This window comes from Heterodontus francisci, chromosome 9 (genome assembly GCF_036365525.1).
Source record: "Heterodontus francisci isolate sHetFra1 chromosome 9, sHetFra1.hap1, whole genome shotgun sequence".
In the NCBI taxonomy this organism is placed as follows: domain Eukaryota; kingdom Metazoa; phylum Chordata; class Chondrichthyes; order Heterodontiformes; family Heterodontidae; genus Heterodontus; species Heterodontus francisci.
This window is the reverse complement of record NC_090379.1, coordinates 60,025,000-60,051,694: the sequence shown is the minus strand read 5'-3', so window position 1 is coordinate 60,051,694 and position 26,695 is coordinate 60,025,000. Positions and strand designations below refer to the sequence as shown.

General features: G+C 39.2%; 1 protein-coding gene across 1 annotated transcript in view; it reads left to right on the top strand.

Annotated features, from left to right (window-relative positions):
- Positions 1 to 26,695, top strand: part of exoc5 (exocyst complex component 5) — a 93,809-nt gene that overhangs the window by 59,379 nt on the left and 7,735 nt on the right. The window contains exons 10-17 of the mRNA XM_068039208.1: positions 2,600 to 2,682; positions 5,699 to 5,908; positions 10,303 to 10,450; positions 10,701 to 10,809; positions 15,071 to 15,191; positions 15,875 to 15,961; positions 20,942 to 21,050; positions 24,826 to 25,041. Of these exons, the coding sequence (XP_067895309.1) occupies positions 2,600 to 2,682; positions 5,699 to 5,908; positions 10,303 to 10,450; positions 10,701 to 10,809; positions 15,071 to 15,191; positions 15,875 to 15,961; positions 20,942 to 21,050; positions 24,826 to 25,041 (1,083 nt within the window). The remainder of the gene's footprint in view (positions 1 to 2,599; positions 2,683 to 5,698; positions 5,909 to 10,302; positions 10,451 to 10,700; positions 10,810 to 15,070; positions 15,192 to 15,874; positions 15,962 to 20,941; positions 21,051 to 24,825; positions 25,042 to 26,695) is intronic.

Here is a 26,695-nt window from a genome sequence, read left to right as displayed (position 1 = left end):
TATAACATCTCCCAACTCCTTCCCTGCCTCAGCTCATTTGCTACTCCAACCCCCATCCATGGCTTTGCTACCTCTGGGTTTGACTCTTCCAATGCTCACCTGGCTGACCTTTCATTTTCCACTCTGCATAAACTTGGGGTCATCTAAAATCCTCCTGCCTAACTCGCACCAAGTGACACTGACACAAAACTTGCAAGTATTGTGAACTATGAGAGGATAGTGATAAACTTGAAGAGGACGTAGACCGGCTGGTGGAATGGGCGGACAAGTGGCAGATGAAATTTAATGCAGAGAATTGTGAAGTGATTCATTTAGGTAGGATGAGAAGCAACAATATAAAATAAAGGGTACAATTCTAAAGGGGGTGCAAAAGCAGAGGGACCTGGGGGTATATGTGCACAAGTCATTGAAGGTGGCAGGACAGATTGAGAAAGCAGTTAATAAAGCATACAGGGTACTGGGCTTTACAACATGGGCATAGAGTGCAAAAGATTATGATAAATCTGAATAAAACACTTGTTGGGTCTCAACTGGAGTATTGTGTCCAATTCTGGGCACCACACTTTAGGAAGGATGTGAAGGCATCAGAGAGGATGCAGAAAAGGTTCAGGAGAGTGGTTCCAGGGATGAGGAACTTTGGTTCCATGAATAGTTTGGAGAAGCTGGGGCTGCTCTCCTCAGAGAAGAGAAGGTTAAGAGGAGATTTGATAGAGGTATTCAAAATCATGAGGGGTCTGGACAGAGTAGATGGGGAGAACCTTCGCGTTGGTGGAAGGATCGAGAACAAGAGGGCACAGATTTAAGGTAATTGGCAAAAGGAGCAATGGCAACATGAGGAAAAACCTTTCCACGCAGTGAGTGGTTAGGATCTGGAATGCACTGCCTGCAAGTGTGGTGGAGACAGATTCTATTGTGGCCTTCAAAAGGGTGTTGCATAGTTAACTGAAGAGAAAATATTTGCTGTGGGGGAGTGGGACTAAGTGAGTTGCTCTTGCAGAGAGCCGGCACCGACATAATGGGCTGAACGGGGTCCTTCTGTGCTGTAACCATTCTCTGATAAGTCTGTTCACCCTTCACCCCTGCACTTGCTGACCTACACTGGCCCCATTTTTAACAGCGCCTCGATTTTATAAATTATCACCATTGTTTTCAAATCCCTCCAAGCCTCATCCCTCCCTATCTCTGTAAGCTCCTACAACCCTCTGAGATCTCTGCATTTCTCCAGTTCTGACCTCTTCCGAATACCAGATGTTAATCGCTGCACCATTAGTGGTCATGTCTTTAGTTGCCTCGGCCTTAAGCTTTGGAATTCCCTCCTTAAACCTGTCTACATCTCTATCTCTCCCTCCTTTTAAGACACTTCTTAAAACCTACCTCTTTGACCAAACTCTTGTTCACCAGTCCTAATATTTCCTTATGTGGCGAATTTTTAAAAAAAAATTTGACACAGCAAAATATTAGGACAAGTGATCAACAACTTGGCGAAAGAGATAAGTTTTAAGGAGTGTCTTGAAGGAGAAAGGAGATTTAGGGAGGGATTTCCAGAGCTTGGGCCTTAAGCAGCTGAAGGTTCAGCTGCCAATTGTGGAATGAAGAAAATTAAGGAAGCACAAGAGGTCAAAATTGGAGGAGTGCTGAAATCTTGGAATGTTGTAGAACTGAAGGAGCTTACAGAGATGGGGAGGGGGTAAGGTTGTGGAGGGATTTGAAAACAAGGGAGAAAATTTAAAACTTGAGGTTGCGAACTGGGAGACATTGTAGGTCAGTGAGCACAGGGGTGATGGCTGAAAGCGATTTGGTGTGAATTAGGATATGGGCAAAAGAAATTTGGATCACCTCAAGTTTACAAAGGGTGGAAGATGGGCGGATGGCCAGGAGTGTATTGGAATAGTCAAGTCCAAAGGCATGGATGAGGGTTTCAGTAACTGATGAGCTGAGGCAGGAGTAAGGACAGACAATGTTATGGAGGTGGTTGTAGACGCTCTTGGTGACGGAGCAGACGTGGGGAGAAAAACTCAGCTGAGGGTCAAATAGGATGCTAAGGTTGCAAACTATGGTTCAGCCTCGGTGACCAGGGAGAGGGATGGAGTTGTGGGCAATGGAATGGAGTTTGTGTCACGGACCAAAGACTATTTCATGGCAATATCTTGGCTCTGCTGTAACACAAGTATCTTTGTCTTATATTTACAAAAAAAGAGAAATGGACTATATTTTATCAAGAATAAATAATAAACATCTAACCATTTAGAAATGTGGCCTAGCAATCTCATTGACATTCAAACCAATTCTCTTTTATGACACATTGCCAGCCTCCAGCTATTCTAACTTGTTCCTGTTTGCTGATGCATCAGCAATATCACTTAGTAAACTAAGTTTAACTAATTTTCTTCTCAAATGTAAATGCAAACATCATGTACATTTTGCCAGTGTTTGTAATTGCATTTTAATTTTTCTCATGCAGAGATGATTGTATACTTTCACTGGTGATGTGTTTGAGCTGTATGCTGCTGTCCAGTTATTGTCACTTTAACTGGTAGTAGATTATGTATTCAGAAATTCTGCAGAATTGGAAACGATTGTCCTTTGCATATCTGTTTAGAGTTTTATCCGAGATCGATTAGAAGAATGTAAAAGGTCTGATGCAGAACAATATTTAAAGAACCTGTATGACCTATACACAAGGTAAGACGTTACCAGCAGTGTTGTCTTTTTAAGTTTAAGAAACTCTTAACTTCTGTTTCAAGTATTGTGCTTAAAATAACGTTTATGGTACATTTTCAAAAAGCAGATATTTTTAAGTGTTATTGTCTTCAATTTAAGATATGCTTCCCATGATGCATGTTATTCATATGAGAGTTGGGAAACAGGCAAGAAATTCTTGTATGTAAAGACCTGCATTTCTTTGGGATAAGAAAGTAACAACTTTCAAAATACGTAGCAGCCTCATTTTGGTTTAAAATGCAATTTTACCAGTGACCTGATTATACTGTATCTGTTGAGATCAATGAGGTTTTACCTTAAATGTAGTACTTCTATCATGTAATTTTCTATAGTACGGTATTCCATAGTATTTGTATAAATGTCTCAGCTATGTTGTGGGAAGGTAGCTCAGTTTCAAAATGCAGTTTTTAAAAACTAAATTGATCTGTATGGTATTGAATATTGTTCAATATATAATATTTGTGTCAAACCATTTTTATTTTAAAGGTGATTGCATAAAAATGCTTGGATAGTGCAAATTTAATTGGACCAACCCATGGTTTCTTGATCATATTGCAAGAAAGTAAATAATTTACTTTCTGTCCTGTGTTGCAGAAAATTATCCTATTCTTTCTCCACCCCCCCCCCCCGCCCCACCCCTCCTTTTCAGAAAATAACCTGTATTCAATTCTCTCCACTCAGTCACTACCTGACAGTGATTTGATTTAGTGACATTTGCTTCTGGGAGACCTTCTGAAATTGTTTAGCGGTGTGACTGAAATATCTTTGAATTTTAAAAAAAATTGTCTTTTGCAATGGCTGGTTTGAATCAATGGATAGAGTTACAGTACCTATATGCTGTAACTGGGGGTCAAAAGTGCTGACAGTATCGAAAGAGCACAACATGATTAAGAGGATTATTTGAAAGGTTAAAGGAATATGCTGATGACTGACTTAGAGTAATATAAAAATCCCACTTAAGTATGGTTGAAATAAGGCTGCCTGATCAACATAGTGTAGCTAGGAAGGGTGTGTGTGTGTATAGAGTGGTGGCTAAGAGAAGGAGATGAAGTTATTTTTAACACCTCAAGAAAGGAAATTCAGAAATAAGAGGGATATAATGGTAAATAGGGACTGCACCCCAAACTCTCTTCAGTGCAGTGAGTTGTGATTGGAACCCTAATTTCCACTTGCAACTCCCTGCAAGTTGCACATTTGTTCTTTCCTGGTATGCGTGACTTAATCGTCTATTGTGTTTCTTGAACTTCCCTTTGTTTCAACTCTGGAATTCAGCTCATCATATGAAGCAAATAAATAGGCCTGAAATCCAGTTCCTCAAATGTGGCAAAACCACTGAAAATTTGCAATACTGAAAGAAAGAAAACTGTGGCCTGATTAGAATGCATGTTACCCAGTTTTGGGTCTGAATTATGCATGTCATTGAATTCTGCTTCTGCATTGAGAAATGACGCTTTTCTGTTTATAGCATCATTGTATTGATTTACACACCTGCAATGAAACTTTTTGTAGCCCTGTGCTACAGATCCAGTTTCTAGAATCCCATTTTTCAGATATGGAACCAGAAAATAAAAAGTCCTGAATTCAAAGGAATTTGGTATCAGTCTTGCACTTGATGTGTCATAAGATGGATGGTATTTACCCCAAAGTATTGAGAGAGTTGTGAAATTTGTGAAGCATTGGTGATTTGTTAATGAATTGTTAGGAAATGGAAAAGTACCAGTTCATTGGAAGCTGACATGGCCAATTTCAAAATGGGGTAACAAGAATGACACAGGCAACTACAGTCTTACTTCAATCCTTTTGATTACCAGGATTAAATTTGAGAATTATCTGTATAATCTACTAAATACCAGCCAGCGTGGATTGTGCAAAGTGCTACTGCGTGGTGTGCTGATACTTCCAAAAGGCATTTGACAGAGTTCCACATCGAAGCATATTTGTTATATTCAAAACTCTTCAAATTCAGGGAAAATCTTGAGAATGGATAAGAAATAGATTGAAAGGTGGAAAATAATGGATACTTGTTAGGGGACATATGTCAGGGTGGAGGGTAGTGGGAGTGGACATATTATTGGGATCAATGCTCAAATTGTCTTGTTCTTGAGATGTGGGAGACATTCGGGCACTGGAGGAAGTGCAAAGACTGATGAGACTGATCCCTTGTATTGGAAATATAAATCATGAGGTCACCCTGGAGAAATTAAAACTTTTCAGCTTTGAAGGGAGGCATTTGAAACGTTGGGGGGGTGCAGGGGCAATTGATATCAGAGATTTTCTTCATGCACAGTGACCATTGTATGAAATGGACTTCCAGATAGAGTAGAAAAGATAAAAACCTTGTACTTATTTAAGAAACATTTGGAAGTTGCAGTGAGGGACATGCAGCTCTTTCTGGATGGCTGAACTAAGGTGAATAGCCTTCCACATCTGTAGGTATCTTGTGATATACTTCTAGCAATGATCGTCGCTGCTTGATGGGGATTATTTCAATATCAGCACTTGTACTGAAATTACAAAATTTGAGAGTACTTTACTAATCTCCTTCATTCAAGCTGCTGGCTACACTTCAAGCTGTTGTTAAATATTCCATAGCATTAAAGCCAGTAAGCTGTTCTTGTATTTGCACATTTTGCCTGAATATCCTTCAGTTTTCCTTGGTATGTGTTATGTATCATGAAAGAACAAAACCCAAATACCAGATTATTCAGAGTAGCATAGTGGCACAGCATGTCAGTGCACTAATATACTGTGCCTCAAATGATGGAATACAGATTTAAATTAAAACAAGCATGCATTTAAACCTCAGCAGGAGAACATGTCAAGTTGAGGTTAGGTATTTCATAAATGGAAGGAAAACATAAAAGTCAAAACAGCTTGGTCTAATATTTTTTTAAAAAGCTATCTGACAGTTGTTTGGTAGGGGTTTGGGAGCAGGTAATAAATGTAATCTTTCTTGTGTGTTGTCTCTGCCCTACAGGACCACAAATTTAGCAAGCAAGTTAGCAGAGTTCGACCTTGGCACTGATAAACAGACCTTTCTGGCTAAGATGATCAAAGGCATTTTCATTTCATACCTGGAAAACTATATAGAAATTGAGACTGGATACTTGAAAAATAGGAGTAGTATGGTTTTGCAGCGTTATTATGATTCCAAAAATCATCAAAAGCGGTCGTATGGTTCTGGAGGGTAAGTCCATTACTTGAAATGAAGCAAATTTTTAAGAAAATAATCATGGTTGTTGGTATTTTATAACATCTCATCGTTCTTACATCAGGTACTCTTGATAGGGTAGCCTAACTTTCAGATTGGGTACAGATTAACAGCTTTGCAATGGCATCGAGACTTTTAACACTGAAATAAAATTACTGGCATAAATTAGGTCAAGCGCAACGTACTGCAGATCCAAAATAAAAACAGAAAATGCTGGAAATAGTCAGCAAGCCTGGCAGCATCTGTGGAGAGAGAAATAGAATTAACATTACAGGTCGGTGACCCTTCATCAGAACTGCGAGTGCTTGGCGATATAAGAGTTTTTAAGCCAGGCAGGGAATGTGGGGAGGGGAGGAAAGAGAAAATGGTACGGTCTGTGAAAGGGTAGAAGTCAGGAGAAATTAAATGACGAAAGGATTGATAGTGAGTTAGTAACAAGACAAATAGAGAAAGAAAGGATGCATCTAGAGGAGGTGTAAATGGGAAGGCAGAATTGCCACCAACAGCTTTCATACGAAAAAAGTTGTTGAACTCAATGCCATAAATTGGGTCATATAACAAAAGCAAAATACTAGAGATGCTGGAAACTGGAATCAAAATAAAGTGCTGGAAATACTCAGGAGGTATGGCAACATCGATGGAGAAACAGAGTTGACGTTTCGAATTGGTTATGACTCTTCAGGGTTACTGAGTATGTCCAACATTTCCTGTTTTTATTCCATAAATTAGGTATTGAGAGTATGAGGTGATAGTTTGACTTGCATTTTAAAGACTAAGTAAAACAGACAATATTCATTAAAAGTCTTGATGTGACTGACCAGTGTTCCCTCAAGTTTTTTTTGTTGTGTGTGGCCAGTTCGTGTCAATGTATGATGCAGTTAAACTTTTAACAGCCTTGCCATGTGTTGTCTTAAACAGAACAACTTGTGAGCAGCCTACATGGTACCTTCCAGGTTGCTGTGCACGCCTGCACCTAAGAGGGAACATTGGATGTGACTTATTTTTACTGACAATACTGACAATATTCAAAATTGATCACTGATTCTAGAAACGCAGATGACTTTGCTCAGTTTCACTCTTGTAAAGAATTTTGATGCTTGGGGTTCCAATACTGTAAATTTCTTAAATTGTTTTATTCTAAAGATTATAGTTTGCAATAAATAATCTTTCTAACCTTATTAACATAATTGAATTCCAAGTAATCTAATTTTTTGAAGCAAAATGATCTTATCAAAGCTGCCTCAACAACAAATCAAGTGCAATCAGTTTATGAAGCCTGTAGCAGAAACTGAGTGATGTGTGAAATGCAATTTAAATGATGATTAAACTGGGTCATATTCATAGTGAAAGCAATTGGCAATGGGGCAGTCCAAAAGAATGGTTTGGTGATTTCATTTCCTTGCCCTCTTGTAATTTTTTTTTCCTGATGACCCATTGTAGAAATTGTTTATTACCACATCAGTGAATAAAAACAAAAATTATCAAGGCCCTGTAACTTGAGTTGGTAATTCACAGTTCAGCAAAGTAAAATATTTCTTTAAAAATTGCACAGCTTTACATGTTACAATTTATGGAGAAAATCTATGAACATCTACAATATCCCTCTCTTTGCACTTTATTAATATACTTATTACTCAAGTCATTTATATCGCAATCAAACAACCTAACAAAAGATTCATACAATAAATGTTTCTTAACTTTGAGTAGCCATTTACAGTGCCAATTTAATTATTTTGGTGACTGAGTTTACTTCAGGCCTGACATCCAATTTGGATGTCACAGAAGAATCTAGAAACCAGCTTAGCTTGTCTATACATGAAGAGGGTTTATGAATTTATCTAATTAAATACCATGACCTGAATGCACAGCAGGTGTGCTCTATCAGTATCTCCTGTTTTGTAATGCTTGGTATTTCTGTACAATTACATAATTTAATTCAAGGGACAGTACTTTGAAAAAAACATTTGGAAATGCAGTACTGTTATGTATGAAAGAACTAATTTGTAATTTCAATGTAGCTTTTTTGGAGTTGTCTAGTGTTGTGACCAAGGCGAGAGGAGTGCACTGTCTTTCTCTAGTTCCACTTCTCCAGTGGTCACGACATATGTATAAATGTTTACCCAGTTACTGAGACGGTCAATTATATACTCTCTCTTTTTATTTCAGAATAAAAGTCACCAACCAGGTTTCTTTAATAAACAAGAAAATTATTAATTTATTATAAAACCAGATTTACTCAGTAAAGATGCAAAGCATTAACACACAGATTGAAATATGAAAGTTTTCTTCTAAAATTAGCCCAACATACACGCAACAGTTAAAGAAAACATAGAGGGTTTCTTTGCAGAGATCGCTTTACAAAAAAGACAAAAAAAAAACTTTGGCCAGATACTTGTTAATTCTTGAAGAAAAAGGATAAGATATGAAATGTGCCTTTATTCTGGCATCCAAATACGCATCAATAGCTGTCACTGGGATCTTTTTGGAGCTGTTCTCTTCATCAAAGTTGGATTCATCATAAGGCTGGTGGATTAGAAGTAATGCAAGCAGAGGTAGAGTTAATGAAAACAATTTCAGTTTAGGAGTTACTTTATTAACTTATCTGATCACTTTCATCTCTTGATCCATCGCAGTTGACTGGAAAGATTCCCAAACCTGATTTTCTTGTGCAAGTTTGTTTTTTCTTTTCTCCCTAATAAAATTTGCTCTGAAATTCGGGGGAGATTGTAATAGCATGCTGCATTGAACCATTGCAGTAGTTGTGTCAATGTCCTTGAGTTTAGAGAAACTGTTACGCGTGACTTTTGAAATTTCCATTTCTGACCTGTTTCAAGAATTTCAAGGATTTTCTAATGGCTGCCTGAGTGACACCATTATTGTAAAATAACAGCCGCTCTGACTGACAAAATACTGTACTCGATAACTTCCACTGATGGAAAAACCCATTCTTGAAAGATGATGGAATTAGTATGAGCAAACTATTTCTGGGGGTGCATGTGCATCGATCTTTGAAGGTAGCAGGACATATTGAGAGAGTAGTTAGTAAAGCATATGGGATCTTGGGCTTCATAAATAGAGGCATAAAGTACAAAAGCAGGGAAGTTATGCCGAACCTTTATAAAGCTCTGGTTAGGCCTCAACTGGCGTATTGTGTCCAGTTCTGGTCACCACACTTTAGGAAGGATGTAAGGGTACTTGAGAGGGTGTACAGAGGAGACTCGCCAGAATGATTCCAGGGATGGAGGATTTTAGTTACAAGGTTAGGTTGGAAAAACTGGGGTGGTTCTCTTTAAAACAAAGGAGATTGAGGGGAGATATAATAGAAATGTACAAGATTATGACAGGCTTAGATAAATTAGGCAATGGAAAATTGTAACCATTAACTAATGGTACAAGGACTGAGGGGCACAGATTGAAGGTTTTGGGCAAAAGATGCAGGGGGAATATGAGGAGGCACTTTTTTATACAGTGGCTGGTAATGACCTGGAACTCGCACCCACAAGAGCAGTGGAAGCGGAGGCAAACATTGACTTCAAAAGGAAATTGGATGGCCACTTGAAGGAAGTAGACTTGCAGGTCTATGAGGATCAAGCTGGGGAGTGGGACTGACTTAATAGCTCTCTGGAGATCTGGTATGGACTCAGTGGGCTGAATGTCCTCCCCCTGTGCTGTAAATGACTGACTCTACCTCTGTTCAAACAGGTAATTTTGCGGACATGGAAATTTATGCAAGCAATGAAAACTTAGGGCTGCACGCTAAAGCCTGGCTACCTGACCAAACCCAACTACATGTGTTGGGTTCGAGTCGGGTCTGTATTCGGCGTCCAGCATTTGGGCTCGGGTTGGGTCGGGCTGGACTATATTGTTTTGTTTCATATTGTTTTTCTTTGTGTATGATCGCTTTTTGTTTCAAAAATATGTTTATTTTCGGGTTAGGTAGGGCATTTAAAAAAAAAATTTAAAGGACTCCGGTCCAGGTTGGATTTTAATTTTATATCCGAGCCAAGCTTTACTGCACGTGCGCGCACACGCAGACAGAGAGAGAGAACCACAGTTACACAGAGAGAGGGTTAAACGAGTTGTCTTTACCCAGTAAACCTGCAGGGAATCAGAACATACCGAGGATTAGTAACTTTACGCACTGAACTCACTTTTTAGAAAAAAATAGACAGCTTCTGTTACAACTATAACGATACGCATATTCAAATAAGTACAAAACATCACACAGCGACTCAGCATTATGCAATCTCGACTTTTTTGCTAATGGTATACCTATGTACATGTTTGCCTTCTATAAGTTAGTACAGTTGTAAATCTTTGTACACCTAAATTGTGGGCTATTTTGTGAAATATGGATGTGCATTTTGCAGGATTCAGGATCTAAAAGAGCGAATTCGACAACGTACCAACTTACCACTGGGGCCAAGTATTGATACTCATGGTGAGACCTTCTTGTCACAGGAGGTAGTTGTCAATCTTTTGCAGGAGACCAGACAGGCCTTTGAAAGGTGCCATAGGGTAAGAACATTAAAAAAATATGACTAAACCTCATTTTGTATCCTTGTATTATATTGAGATTGGAACTGTACATTGGTTTTCCTCAAGCTAGTTACAAAGAGTCGAGTATCACTGTTAATGCCTTCCAGTCTTCCACTTTGGAAACTCCTGCAACAGTTCATTCTTTAGAAGTTTTTCATTGTGGCAGCTCAATATAACTATGATATTAAGCAGTTCCCACTTTTACTAATTTGTATCTTTTTATTTATAGCTGTCTGACTCTTCTGATTTACCAAAGAATGCTTTTCGAATATTTGCTATTCTTGTGGAGTATTTGTGTGTTGAGCATATTGATTATGCTCTAGAGATCGGACTTGCAGGTAATTCCCATTATTCAAATGTTCATTCTATAGATGTTTCTCTATGGATGAGTTAATTTTTTTTATTCTCTCTAAATTTATAATCATCCAACTTCCTTTCCTAGGCCCTATTTTAGCTGATATTGTAAGAAACATCCCAAGACATTTAATAACCTCAGGCACTGTCCAGCTCCCTTTAAAAAATCATTGTCATTGCTGCCTCATCAAAAAAAAGCCTTGATCCCTTTGCCCTCAATAACTGCTATCACATCTCCAACCACCCTTCTCTGAAATCCATGAATATGTTGTCATCTCCCACCTCTCCTGCATCTCCATGTTTGAATCACTCCAATCAGGCTCCCATTTCTCAGACAGTGCTGAAATGGCCTTAACCAAAGTAATGAATGACGTTCACTGTGATCAGCCCTTCTCATCCATCTTGGCCTCTCTGCAACCTTTGGCACTGTTGATAACACAATCTAATTTTGTGCTTGGTGGGACTGCTCGTGACTTGCCCGCACTTATCTGATCTTGGCTACAGCATCTCTAACAATGGCTTCTCTTCCCACTCTTACTGTGACCTTGAGACGTTCCAAGGAACCATCCATGGTTCCCTTCTGCTCATCTACATGCTGGCCCTTGGTGCTATCATCCGAAGCCATGGGATCAACATCCACTTGTACATTGATAACACCCTGCTCAACCTATTCAGTATCTCTCAACCCCTTGAAGTGCCTCTGTGTTGTCAAGCTACTTCTCTTGAGATGCAGTCTCCTAACTTCCTCCAGCTAAACTGAGAAGAACAAACCCATCGTGTTTAGCCTCTGTGCACCCTCACTATTGATCCATCTGCCTCTCTGGCCACACTCAGATTGAACTAGGCAGTTTGCAACCTTAGCATTCTGTTTGAACCCATATCTAATTTCTGACCAGGACTGCCCAATTACATCTTCATGACATCACCTACCTCTTCCTTACTTCAGCCAATCTGATACTAAAACCTTCAGTCATGCATTTGTCACCTCCAGACTCGATTACTTCAATGTTCTCTTGGCCAGCATCCCATCGTCTAAACGCCATAAATTTCAGCTCATCTTGCACTGAGTTACAATTACTATTACCCCATCCTCACTGACCTATGAGTTTCAACTCAATTTTAAATTTAAAATTTTCACCCTGGTGTTCAAATTCTTCCATGGTCTACAACCAATAGTGACTTGTGTTTATATATTCTGTTTAACATGCTAGAACATCCCAGGGTACTTCACTGAATGTTAGCAAATAATATTTGACACAGAATCACATGAGTTATTAGGCCAATAACCAAAAGCTTGACTAAAGAATTATGTTTTAACGAGCATCTTGAAGGAGGAAAGAAAAGTTCAGGGAAGGAGTTAAAGAGCTTAAGGCCTTCGCAGCTGAATGCACAGCCGACAGTGGTGACGTGATGAAATTCGTGGGATGTGCAAAAGACCAGTTTTGGAGGAGTGCAAATATGAGGGTTGTAGGGCTGGAGGAGGTTACGGAAATAGGAAGGGTTGAGACCATGAAGGGACTTGAAAACCAGGATGAGAATTTTAAATTCGAGGTTGTTGCTTAATTGGGAGCCAATGTAGGTCACTGAGTACAGGGATGAACAAGAGTTGGTGAGAATTAGGACACTTGCTGGTACAAAAACCTGGATCTCACTTCCTATCCACATTGTGGGTGTACCCACACAAGATGGATTGCAGTGGTTCAATAAGGTGGCTCACCACCACCTTCTTAAATGCTGTTAGGAATGAGCTACAAATACTGGCCTTGCCAGCAACACGCACATCCCAGGAACAAATTTAAAAAAAAAACTCAAATCTATGGAGCGTGTTCCCCAAGGACCTATCCTTGGTGCTCTCCAATTTCTCACCTACATGCTGCCCCTCGGCAACGTCATTCAGGAGTGTGTTGGTGAACAAAGGCATGGGTGAGGTTTCAACAGTATTATGAGAGTCCCTGTTTTTTAAAAAAATTGGGGATCTGTATTTTTAAAAACTTTAAAAAAAAGGTTTCGTGGACGTTGAAACATCTGGAAATAGCTGAATTTTATGGATGCTTTAAAAAAAAAAGCAAGGTCAACAAGAAGATCCTGGTTTTGACCAGTAAACAAATACTGGAAACCACAGGGGGGCTTTGACCTTTGTTGTGACGGGAGGGAATTTATGACCTAGCATGAGACTTGCTTGGAAAAGTAGTTTCCTTTTTGAACTTTAAAAGCCAGTGGATTTGGACTAAAGCAGGCAATTGGAATTTGAGATGAACCTGCCAGGAGTTCAGAAGAAAAACCAGAAAGCATTACCTCTCTTTAAAGAATCCCAGTTCTGGAAAAGCTAAAGCTTGTATGAAGTGGTGCTGTTGCCTGCTATAGTTTTGAAGACATCCTGAATGCTTGCAGAAACCTTGCATGTTTTTTTTTTTTAATTTTTTGCATCGAATGTGAGACAATGGACGTCTCTTGTTCCACACCTGATGGAAGACCTATGTGAAGCTTTCTACAGTTGAATTTCTTTGAACGCCTACCCAAACGGATTGTTCGTCAACTTCTCCTGGAAAATTCCTAGTGGCAGCCAACTATTCAACTTTGGGACACCTTGCCAAACCAAAGAACCTCCTTCCAGATCATTGCAGTCTAAGTTTTTTTTTAAATTTCTTTTATTCCTTTTTAACAGCTGTAAACAAAAATCCCTTTTTTTTTTCCCCCGGTCAACCGATTTTTGGATGTTTGTGGGTGAGGACTAGGATAATATGGGGTTTAGTATTTCAATTCACGTATATATTTACTTCATTATTGGTTAAGACTTGGTTTTATAATAAAAGGATGATTTTATTTATTAAAGAAACCTGCTTGGTGTGCTTTATTCTGGGGACAAATAGAGTAATTGGCTGTTTCGGTAAGTTGGAAAATTTATTGATATGTTGTGACCTGTGGAGAAGTGGGATCTCATTTAATGGAGTTGGTCTGAATTTGCAAGATTGGTAGGTGATTATGGATAAACAAAGCCATTAGTTTATCCATCTAGAAATTCCCTACAGTGCACCTAATGTAGCACAATTTCTAAAATAATTTACAAGTTTGTATTTCAGCACTCGATCTGCAAGTCCATTCAGTATGTTGATTACTTTGTGTGAAGAAGAACTTCCCAATGAGTCCTAAATTTTCTTTATACTATTTAGAACCTGGGACTCTTTATATAAAAAAAAAATTAAACTGGAGGTAATAGTCTGGATTTTCACGTCCCTTGACTACTTTATAAAATCATATCTCAAGTACTTCCTTTCCAGGATGAAAGCTGTAAATCTCTTCTCTCCACACATTCGTCACTATACAAGAATTTTCATACAATGAGTTTCATGTCTCTAATCTCCACTTTTTCACCACCTGAATGCCTGTTGTTGTTTCTTGGTACCCTCTTCAGTCCCTCCACTCCCCGCAACCATTTTTACATAATTACTCTTTTTACAATGGGGAAAAAAAGCCCCCACAGACCCTTTAGCTAATTTCTTGGTCGTTCGCCCAATTTTCTCTGAATCCCCACAGCTTGGAATGTAATAAATACCTTTAGTTTAGAACTTTCCAAAAACTTGCATGAGGTACGAACTTCGATTTCTGAAGCCATCTTGTCACCTGTATGTTCACTGGAGTTTAGATGAGTGAGGAGAGACTTGATAGAAGTATATACGATCCTGAACAGTCTTGACAAGGTGGTTGTGGAAAGGATGTTTCCTGTTGTGGAAGAGTCCAGAACTAGGAGGCACTGTGTTAAAATTAGGGGTCGCCCTTTTAGGACAGAGATGAGGAGAAATTTTTTCTGAGGGTTGTGCGACTTTGGAATTCTCTGCCTCAGAAGGTGGTGGAGGCAGGGTCATTGAATAATTTTAAAGCGGAGGTAGATAGATTCTCGTTAGGCAAGGGAATCAAAGGTTATCGGGGTTAGATGGGAGTGTGGAATTCGAGACACAGAGCAGCCATGATCTTATTAAATGGCGGAGCAGGCTAGAGGGGCCGAATGGCCTCCTTCTCCTAATTCGTATGTTTCGTGTATTGATTTTTATTATTTAGTAGTGAGTTGAAATTAGACTAATGAGTCTGTAGTTGTCTATCTTTTATGAATTTGGGTGCCATATTAGTCTGCTTCCATGAACTGGACAATTAATAAAACAGACAATATTGAATTTCCTGTGTTCTGGTAATAATTGGTCCTCGATCATGATTAAAATCTGACAACAACTTGTCTTTTTTTCCCCTCAGCAATCCCATCTGCAGATTCCAAGACTGCAGTTCTTTACTTTTTAGATGTTGTACAACAGGCAAATACCATTTTTCATTTGTTTGACAAACAGTTTAATGACCACCTCATGCCACTGATAAGGTGAGAGAATTTTGTTATTTGCTTAGAACATTTTTAAATGATCACTATGATATGCTGCTAATCATTATGGAGCTCATTTACCAGTGAGAATTAAAAATATGAGATCTCAACTTTTCTGGGCACCTCCCTCATGCATGTTTAATGTGGATTTGCAGACACGTGAACATGCTGGACCCTCAGTGTTTATAAGCAATGAAGTTCTAGGAATGGTGAACAACTTGTAATGCTTTACCAATTTTGGGGCATGTAATTTGAAAACCAAATGTGGTTCGACAGTTTAAAAATTTTGCAACCTGAAATACAACAATATGATGCATAACTTCCCAGCAAATTCTAAGTTCTGCACATCAGCCAGGGAAACTGGGACCTGATTCCAAAGTTCATTTATAGGAATGTTAATCATTTGTAAACCAATAACTTTAATTCTGACCTTACATGGAAAACACTTTTTAGGTCTTAATCTAATCTTTATGTAGTCAATTGTCGAATAATATCCTTAATGCCCCATTGTGAAAATAATTGATTTTGGTTGGGTTCAAAAATATTGAAAAGATTTTTTTTCAAAAATGTTGCAAAAAAAAAACCAAACTCTTACAGAATCTTTCTTCTATCTAAGGGATTACCTGAATTCAAAATCTGGGCAGTGAAGTAAGTTAATGTTTGGTTTATGATTGTACCTGCAGCTCTTCTCCTAAACTCACTGAGTGCCTGCAGAAGAAGAAAGAGGTGATTGAACAGATGGAAGTTAAACTGGATACAGGGATTGACAGGTAAATATAAATTCATTGCAACATGCCATATCAGAGATGTCATTAAACCCTATAGTTTTTTGGGTTATACAGCATCTCATTATGGTTTGGTTAATCAACAGACATCTGTTAAATACAGCCTTTCACTAAACAGTGTCATCATTAAGCTGATTAATTCTTAGACAAAATAAACACTCCTCCCATAAAAATTCATTTTTTTTGTACTGTAGGAACCCTTTTATCCAAATGAATGGACGATTTTAAAGTTTTGGTAATTGGACATTTTGAGTCCCTTTTCATTTAGAATGTGAATGAATTTTACTTTAAGATTTTGAAGGTTCTGAAGTATCTATCTGAAAAATCTCTGGTACTAATGTGGTTGATTACAGCGCATTACACATTTGTATAGTAAGTACAGTCGTAAACTAGTAGATTCATTCTAGTAATTTGATTCTATTAGTGGACCAGGTTTGGTGAACTGAACATTTCTTATAGCAGTTTAATTTCCACCAGTTTCTTACTGGTTTTTGCAAATTTCCATCTATATATGAGCAAAATATTTTTGGATTGGTGTCTAAGGTCTTTTGATGCTTTGAGACTGCGATGGCACTGACCTTAAATTAGATGCAGTGGCCTAGCTCAGTTTTGTAAATTTAGGGTTATAGAATCATAGAATTGTACAGCACAGAAGGAAGTCATTCAGCCCATTGTGCCTGTGTTGGCTTTTGGAAACAGCTATCTAATTAGTTCCACTCCCCTGCTCTTCCCCATAGCCCTGCAATTTCTGCTTTTCAAGCATATATCTAATTCCCTTTTGAAAGTTAATATTGAATCTGCTTTCACCACCTTTTCAGGCAGTACATTCCAGATAATAACTGCCTTTGTTTTTTTTTTTAACAAACCTCATCTTCCTACTGGTTCTTTTCCAGTTCTTTTAAATCAGTGTCCTCTGGTTATAGACTCCTTGCCAGAGTAAACAGTTTCTCCTTATTTACTCTATCAAAACCCATCATTAATGTTGAACATCCCTATTAAATCTTAACTTTCCCTGCACTAAGAACAATCCCAACTTCTTTGTCTTTCCACATAACTGAAGTCCCTTTTACAGGATGGACAGGAAAATATCCTGTGATTCGTCCAGCCTGTCCCATGCATTGTTACCTGGTAAAGCACGATATCTACACTGTCCACCCCACCCAAAACCATAAGATTTCGAGAGGCGAAAAACGCGATTTAAAAAACCCAGGCCGATTTGGAGGTGAAAAATCTGGGAAATTCATCTGCCACCCCTTGAGGCAATTAAAACTAGTCCAGGCAATCACTCTAGCTCTGAATTCTATGCAGTACCTACTTTAGTACAAGGTGATCTCTTCCCCAGTGAGAAATCGGTCCAGCAGTTGCTCAAAGAGTTTGTGAATCGGCATCCACCAACTTGATTGCATTTTACTGAAGAATGCAGCATTCACTCAGCCTACGTGCATCACACCGCACTTCACTAATTTAAACATTATTTGCCTGTTAGGAGCTCAATCCATCAATATCCGCCTCGAACGTTCGAGCATCGTCTGTAGTCCTGACATTTTTTTTTTAAGAGATACAGCACTGAAACTGGCCCTTCGGCCCACCAAGTCTTTGCCACCCATTTATACTAATCCTACACTAATCCCATATTCCTACCACATCCCCACCTTCCCTATATTCCCCTACCACCTACCTATACTAGGGGCAATTTATAATGGCCAATTTACCTACCTGCAAGTCTTTGGCTGTGGGAGGAAACCGGAGCACCCGGCGAAAACCCACTCGGTCATAGGAAGAACTTGCAAACTCCACACAGGCAGTACCCAGAATTGAACCCGGGTCGCTGGAGCTGTGAGGCTGCAGTGCTAACCACTGCGCCACTGTGCTGCTAAGATTCGTAATCTTAGTTTCATCTGCAAACTTGAAACAGCCCCATCTCATAAATCTAGATCATTAATAAAAATAGTAACTAGCGATGGAATTAGCACCAAGTCCATCATCTTTCTGGTAAGATTATTACGAGGGTTTCCATTTTTTGTTGAAACTTGAGAATCTATATTTTAAAACGGAACTTTGTGGTTGTTTTTAAAAGAAGTTACCAGAAGGTTTGGACTGAATTTAAACCGGTTTACAGGAAAGCACCTGTTTGCAAAGAACCCAGCCGGGGTTATGTTGTGGCCCTAAAAGAGCTATTTACAAGGAAATGACAAGTCAAGATTCATGGTCGTCACACGACTTGCCTCTGGAAAGGTTTTTGTTTAATTTTGAACTGTTAAAAAGCCAGGGGGCGTTTGGCCAAGAACAGAAAGAAGTTTGCTTACTGACCTGCCAGGAGAACAGAAAAAGGCCCTGCTTATCTCTCTCTTGAAAAGCAAATCCTGAAGCAACTTGTACTGTTGCTTCCTGTATTTGAAGAAGTTCTGCATCTTTGAAGGAACTTTGCATCGAGTTTGTGAGAATTGAAGCCTTTGTTGCTGCACACCTGATGTAAGACCTATTTGAAGCCTTCTGTAGCTGCATCTCTTGAAAGCCTACCTGTACTGTTCTTCAACATCGCCTGGAAAGAACTGTTCTGGGAAGATTCCAAGTGGCAGCCACCTATTCGCCTTTGGGACACCTCGCCAAAACAAAGGACTTCCATACCTTCCCTTCAGTCTAAGTTTTTTTTTTTATTCCCTCTATTTCTGTAACCGCTGTAAACAAAAATCCCTTTTTTTCCGGTTAACTGGTTTTGAATGTATATGTGTGTGCATGAGGGCTAGGATAAAATAAGGAGCTTTAGTATTTAAATTTGCGTGTATGTTTACTTTATTACTGGTTAAGAATTTGTTTATAATAAACAGATAATTTTTTTCTTTATTAAAGAAACTTGGTTGGTATGCTTTATTCTGGGGACAATTAGAGAATCTGATTTTAAAAACAAGAAATGCTGGAACCACTCAGCAGGTCTGGCAGCATCTGTGGAAAGAGAAGCAGAGTTAACGTTTCGGGTCAGTGACCCTCCTTCGGAACTGGCAAATATTAGAAATGTCAAAGGTTATAAGCAAGTGAGGCGGGGGTGGGGCAAGAGATAACAAAGGAGAAGTTGTAGATTGGACAAGGCCACATAGCTGACCAAAAGGTCATGGAGCAAAGGCAAACAATATGTTAATGGTGTATTGAAAGACAAAGCATTAGTACAGATAGGGTGTTAACGGACTGAAGATTGAACAGCAGCAAGTACAAACATGAAAAAAAAACAGTGGGTAAGCAAACTGAACAAACTAAGATGAAATGAAATAAACATTAAAAAAAAAATTGTAAAAAATGTAAAAAAGAAAAAACAACTAAAAATAAAAGTAAAATGGGGGGCCCGTCATGCTCCTGAAATTATTGAACTCAATGTTCAGTCCGGCAGGCTGTAGTGTGCCTAATCGGTAGATGAGATGCTGTTCCTCGAGCTTGTGTTGATGCTCACTGGAACATTGCAGCAAGCCCAGGATAGAGATGTGAGCATGAGAGCAGGGGGGAGTGTTGAAATGGCAAGTAACTGGAAGCTCAGGGTCCTGCTTGCAGACTGAGTGGAGGTGTTCCGCAAAGCGGTCACCCAGTCTGAGTTTGGTCTCTCCAATGTAGAGGAGACCACATTGTGAGCAGCGAATATAGTATACTACATTGAAAGAAGTACAAGTAAATTGCTGCTTCACCTGAAAGGAGGGCCTGGGATTGTGAGGAGAGAGGAGGTAAATGGGCAGGTATTACACCTCCTGCGATCGCAAGGGAAGGTGCAATGGGACGGGAACTAGGTGGTGGGGGTAATGGAGGAGTGGACCAGGGTGTCGCGGAGGGAACAATCCCTTCGGAATGCTGACGGGGAGGGAGGGGAAGATGCGTTTGGTAATGGCATCACGCTGGAAATGACGGAGGATGATCCTTTGGATATGAAGGCTGATGGGGTGGAAAGTAAGGACAAGGGGAACCCTGTCACGGTTCTGGGAGGGCGGGGAAGGGGTGAGGGTAGAGGTGCGGGAAATGGGCCGGACATGGTTGAGGGCCCTGTCAACAACAGTGGGGGGGGGAATCCTCAGTTGAGGATAAAGGAGGTCATATCAGAAGCACCGTCATGGAAGGTAGCATCATCAGAGCAGATGCGTCGGAGACGGAGAAACTGGGAGAATGGAATGGAGTCCTTACAGGAGGTAGGGCGAGAAGAAGTGTAGCCCAGGTAGCTGTGGGAGTCGGTGGGCTTGTAATGGATATTAGTAGACAACCTATCCCCAGAGATGGAGACAGAGAAGTCGAGGAAGGGAAGTGTCAGATGGACCATGTAAAGGTGTGAGAAGGGTGGAAATTGGAAGCAAAGTTGATAAAGTTTTCCAGTTCAGGGCGGGAGCAGGAAACTGCACCGATACAGTCATCAATGTACCGGAAAAAGAGTTGGGGGAGGGGGCCTGAGTAGGACTGGAACAAAGAATGCTCGACATATCCCATAAAAAGACCGGCATAACTAGGACCCATGCGGGTACCCATAGCAACACCTTTTACTTGAAGGAAGTGAGTAGAGTTGAAGGAGAAGTTATTCAATGTGAGAACAAGTTCAGCCAGGCGGAGGAGGAGGGTGGTGGTGGATGGGGACTGGTTGGGCCTCTGAATCTGGTTGACTGTTTCGGTAAGTGGGAAAATTTAAATATATGTTGTGACCTGTGGAGAAGTGGGACTGAATTAACAGTGCACCCCTCCCGCCTTGGTCGTAACAAGATTGTATAATTTGTTACTGTAGAAATCAATAGTATAATTTTAAAGTTTTAAAATATTGTTAGATACAAATTTCAAAAGTTACCCTTTCTTACGCAATTTGTATTGAAATTTGTGCTATATCAGTAGCATTGTCATGCTATATCTTAATTGCATTTTTTAAAAAAATTGTTTAGTCCTGTACCAACATAAAATAAAGTGACTGCTGTATCTCACAATAAAAGTACCTACTTTTGTTCTGTGAAGGACATTGAATTGCATGATTGGACATATGAAGCACATCCTGAGTGTTGAACAGAAAAAGACAGACTTCAAACCGGAGGATGAAAACAACGTACTAATTCAATATACTAATGTATGTATCCACAAACCACTGTGTAGTCTGTAGAACATATCACAGAAAACCATCTCAGAATTTTATTGTGCATGTAAAATGTATTATATTTAATTCTCCCAAATTACCATGCCTAATGATTGTGCTGTAAGTTTTACGGTGGAGTTGCTACTATGCAGTTAGTTATCTCCATAGTTGCTGCTTTTTATCTGAATCTATTATTAAATAATCTTTTTTTTTTACTTTTCTGAATTTTATGGTGAGAAAGAGAATTTGAGTTATATAATGACTTACTCCATCCTTGGAACATTCCAAAGCACTTCACATCCAATAAGTACTTTTTTTTGAAGTGCAGTCAGTTATGCAAGAAAACATGGCAGCCAATTTGTATACAAGAAGATTCTACAAAAAAAAGGATAATTAGTTAATCTGCTTTTTAATGGTTGAGGGAGGAAGGTTGGCAGCACCACTTGGAAAACTTTCTGCTCTTTGAAGAGTGCCACAGAATCTCTTACAGTTACAAGAACACAGAAATAGGAGTAGGAGTGGACTATATGGCCCATCAAACTTGCTGCACCCTTCAGTATGATCATGGCTGATCTTTGGCTTTAACTCCCCTTTCCCACCCGGTCGCCAAATCCCTTGATTCCCTGAGACTAAAAATGTCTATCCCAGCCTTAAATGTATTCAACGATGGAGCATCCACAACCCTCTGGGCAGAGAATTCCAAAGATTCACAACCCTTTGAATGAAGTAGTTTCTCCTCATCTCAGTCCTATATTATTGGCTCCTTATTCTGAGACTCTGCCCCCGTGTTTTAGATTCCCCAACCAGCGGAAACTATCTTTGTGTCTACCCTATTCGGACCCTTCAGAATCTTGTGTGTTTCAGTGAGATCGCCTCTCATTCTTCTTAACTCCAGAGAATATAGGCCCAATTTATGCCTGTCATCATAGGACAACCCCCTCATCACAGGGACCAATTTAGTGAACCTTCGCTGTACCGCCTCCAATGCAAGTATATCCTTTCTTAAATGTGGACACAAAACTGCACACGCTACTTCCAGATGTGGTCTCGCCAAAACCCTGTACAACTGTAGCAAGATTTCCTTACTCTTGTACTCCAATTCCCTTGCAATAAAGACCAACATGCCATTTGCTTCTTAATTGCTTGCTGTACCTGCATGCTAACTTTCTGCACACCCAAGTCTCTTTGAACATACAAGTTTCACACCTTTTATAAAAAAAAATATTCTGCTTTTCTATTCTTGTGACCAAAGTGCATAACTTCACACTTCCCTACATTATACTCCATCTGCCATCTTGTTGCCTACTCACTGAACCGATCTATATCTCTTTGCAGCCTCTATGTGTCCTCCCCACAGCTTACCTTTCCACCTACCTTTGTATCATCAGCAAACTTAGGTACATTATTCTCTGTCTCTTCATCCAAGTCATTAATATAGATTGTAAATAGCTGAGGCCCTGGCCCTGATCCTTGCAGCACTCCACTATTCATTGCCTGCCAACTTGAAAATGCCCTGTTTATGCCCACTCTGTGTTTCTTGTCCATTAACCAATCCTCTATCCATGAGCCCTTATCTTGTGTATTTACCTGTGTGGCATCTTATCCAATGCCTTTTGGAAATTTAGGTATACCACATCTATTGGTTCCCCTTTATCTACCCTACTAAAATCATCCTCAAAAACCTCTAATAAATTTGTCAAACAGGATTTCCCTTCAGTAAAACCATTTTGACTTGTTCTGATCATACTGTACCTTTCTAAGTGCATTAAGACTTTCTTAATAATAGATTCCAGCATTTTCCCAATGACTGATGTTGGGCTAACTGGCTTGTAGTTCACTGTTTTCTCTCACCGCTTTTCAAGAAAGGAGGGAGAAACATTTGCCAACTTTCAATCTGATAGGACCATTCCCGAATCTAAGGAATTTTGGAAAATCACAGCTAGTGCATCCTCAATGTGCTTTGTTTTAGTGTCTCATCCATAAGTTAGCACCTCTGTCAATGTAGGTCTCCCTTGGTGTTGAACTGAAATAAGCCTACATTATATGCTTAATTCCTGAAATGGAGCTTGAAACCTGATCATCTGACTAAGGCAAATGTGCAACCAAACAAGCCCTGCTCAGTTGATAGCACTGTCAACTGGGTAGATTGAATTGATGATAATTTGTTACATAAACTGGGGTGGCACAGTGGCGCAGTGGTTAGCACCGCAGCCTCACAGCTCCAGCGACCCGGGTTCGATTCTGGGTAGCCTTTGTGGAGTTTGCAAGTTCTCCCTGTGACTGCGTGGGTTTTCGCCGGGTGCTCTGGTTTCCTCCCGCAGGTTGATAGGTGGTAGGGGAATTGAGAGAAGGTGGGGATGTGAGAAGGTAATGGGATTAATGTAGGATTAGTATAAATGGGTGGTTGATGGTCAGCACAGACTCGGTGGGCCGAAGGGCCTGTTTCAGTGCTGTATCTCTTTTTTAAAAAAAAATAATAACTTGTATTTGAGACAATATTTTTTGTACTGTCCTTACAATACCTGGAGAGATTGTTTTGATATAAATTATTAATAAGCATTGGGGCTTTCCTATAAATGGCACAATGTCTGCTACTCATGTTTTGGGACAGTGGACATGGCAGCAGAATTAGCTAGCTTTTTTCTTGTGTATACTTTTTAAAAGCCTGCTTCCCACTGTAGAATAGGATGATTGGAGGAGTTTAATGTGGCAAGTTGGAGTTGGCTCATGGAGGTACAGTAGTGCTTTCGTTTTTGCCATTGGAATCCAACTGCAACCTGGGTAGGTAGGTGACAAGTTGCAAAGAGCTGCATTTTCTATACGTTAATTTCTTTGGGGATTTTTCTGATCGGCATCACTTTGGCAGATCATGTGCAGAAACCCCAGATTTTTGAATGCCAGGCCCTAATGTGTTTAGTTTAAGCTACTTGATTTTTTACCACATGTTGCTGCAGAATCTTATTTTTCATGATCATGACATAGCCATTACTTCCCTTTTTCCCCTAGAAGGAAGCCTCTTCTGAGTCATCACTTGCTCACAGTTTTAAACTCTAATCTGGAGATTGAAGGACATTTGGAATTTGCAAAATGCGCACATTTTGTACTTACTGGCCTACTTGAACACATTACACAATGCACTTTTTACAGTTAGGACTGTTGAAGGTCACTTACATTATATATAAAATAAAATTGTTGGCTGATGCAGCTAGCTGGGATAATAAATTGACATGTCAAGTTTTGGAACAGAGTAGTGTAATGATAACAGCATATACGTCAGAGGTAGAAATGACTATGCTTTTTCAGGGTCTGCATTCATTTTGTCGCTTACATTGGAGCAACTGTTTCAGGAGCACGTCAAGCTATAAATCTCAGCTGGAGTCTGATTTCAAAGCTGCTCCCCGAGTCTGTTAATTTAGGATGAATGGTTTGTATATGAGTCTTGTGTGCTTATTCCCTCGAGGTGGAATGTTTGAAAACGAAGTATAGATGTATATAAATTTTGGTTTAAAAAATAAAGCTTGATTTGGCTCATTAGTGATTTTTTTTGGGTGGGGGGGAGGGTTACAGGTAAAAGAAAATCATTACAAGTTAAAAGTACATATGTTATTACTTACCAACCTTGAAAATAGTTAAATAGCATTGAATGTTTTGTTACCATACAATTTTGAAGCCACTGCATTAAGCATAGAATGCGATGTCCCATTTTCACGATTAATATATTACAATAGCAAACTGTGTTAATGTCATACTTTATGACCTTTTTGCATAGGCTTGTGTCAAAGTCTGTGGCTATGTTGGAAAGCAAGTAGAAAAAAATCGAAATTCGATGGATGGAAAGAATGTGGATACTGTTCTAACTGAGTTTGGAGTTCGCTTCCATCGTCTAATTCATGAGCACCTTCAGCAGTATACTTACAGTTCAATGGGTGGCATGCTGGCTATCTGTGATGTAGCTGAATATCGGAAGTGTGCCAAAGAATTTAAGGTATTGTATAAACTCATAACCTATCGTCTTAATGTAGCTTTGTACTGTTGGTGTTCTGCACTATCTTGTTGTTGATTATGTAATATTTTCTTGTTGAAAATAAATTCAAATTAAATAATTAGGTTGCATATAATACCATAACTAGTGCGACTAGAGGTTTTTAAAAAAGGTTTTCTTAAATGTATCCAATTACTTCCGATTTACTTTTGGCATAATCCGCCCCCCTCCTCCCACAAAATGCAAACTCAGTAGACAAGCTGCCACCATTAGTAAACACCACTTTAGCCAACGGAGTGTTTTGCTTAGGAAAGTCTTAACTTCCCCATATCATAGATGTTCTATTAATTGTAAAATAATGTTCATTGCATAATTTGGTTGTTAGTGCTGCCTTTTACTGAATAATGTTACATTATAAGGGTCCTTTTTAACTTGTCAGGACAATGCAATGTAGTTAAGAGTAAAAACATTAGCACCTAAAATTTGTTTTCCCTTTCAAACCTTTAATCCAAACACCTCTTTGCTTGTATGTTAGAAATCATAGCAAATCATTTAAGTAAAGTAGTTAAATGTAACCATGCAGAGACGTATTCAGCAAATCCACATTCAAAACTGAGGATCAGACAGGCCTGTCCCATTTTCAGTAAATTAATTGATGCAGCTCTGTACTACTATCAACAGATGGCCTTAGATGTCAGGCTAATGCTAGGGACTTACTGAGAATAAAGAATTGTATATGGACATTTGGATTATTGGATCAATAGAATTGAAATGCTTTATTTTGTTCTAATTATGATATGTTTTTGTATCCATTGTAAATGCAACAGAGGGAAATGAAACACTGTAATTATGGAAGCATAGATTTGACGAAAAGCTAATTGTGAATTTATTCTCAGGTTGCAAACTTTTGACTGATACATAACTTTTATTCAAATAAAACAGTATATTCATTAAGTCTGGAGAGAATAAACAAGTTAACATTTAAGGTATAACTTTATCACAGAACTGCCAACAGCTTGCACTTATATAGTGCCTTTAACTTAAAACATCCCAGGGCTTTTCACAGGATCAAACAACATTTGACACCGAGCCACATAAGGAGATATTGGGGCAAATGAGGTTTTACAGAGCATCTTAAAGAAAGAAAATGGGTTGTAGGGAGAGAATTCTGGGCTTTAGGGCCTAGACAGCTGAAAGCAATACTGCTATTGGTGGAGCAATTAAAATACGGGATGCGTAAGAAGCCAGAATTGGGGGAGCAGCGAGGTCTTGGAGGGTTGGAAGACTGGAAGAGGTTACAGAAATTGGGAGGGGCGAGGCCATGGAAGGATTTGAAAACAAGGATGCGAATTTTAAAATTGAAGCATTTCTGGTTGTGATGATGGATGTACAGCTGAAAAAGTAACTTGTCTGTTCTCAATGGGCGCTGACTGACCTGCTCAGTGCTTCCACCATTTTCTGTTTTTGTTTGATTTCCTGCGTTAGCAGTTTTTTTTGTCTGCCATTTGAGTGAAATATCATTTGCTAACATTATTTAATATAAAATCATTTGTATTAATTTATATTCTGTTCTTGGCATGAAATTCCAAAACAGAAAACTCTTTGACTTTTTTCATTCATTCATTTTTTATTTTATATACGTTTAAGCTTGCTTTGA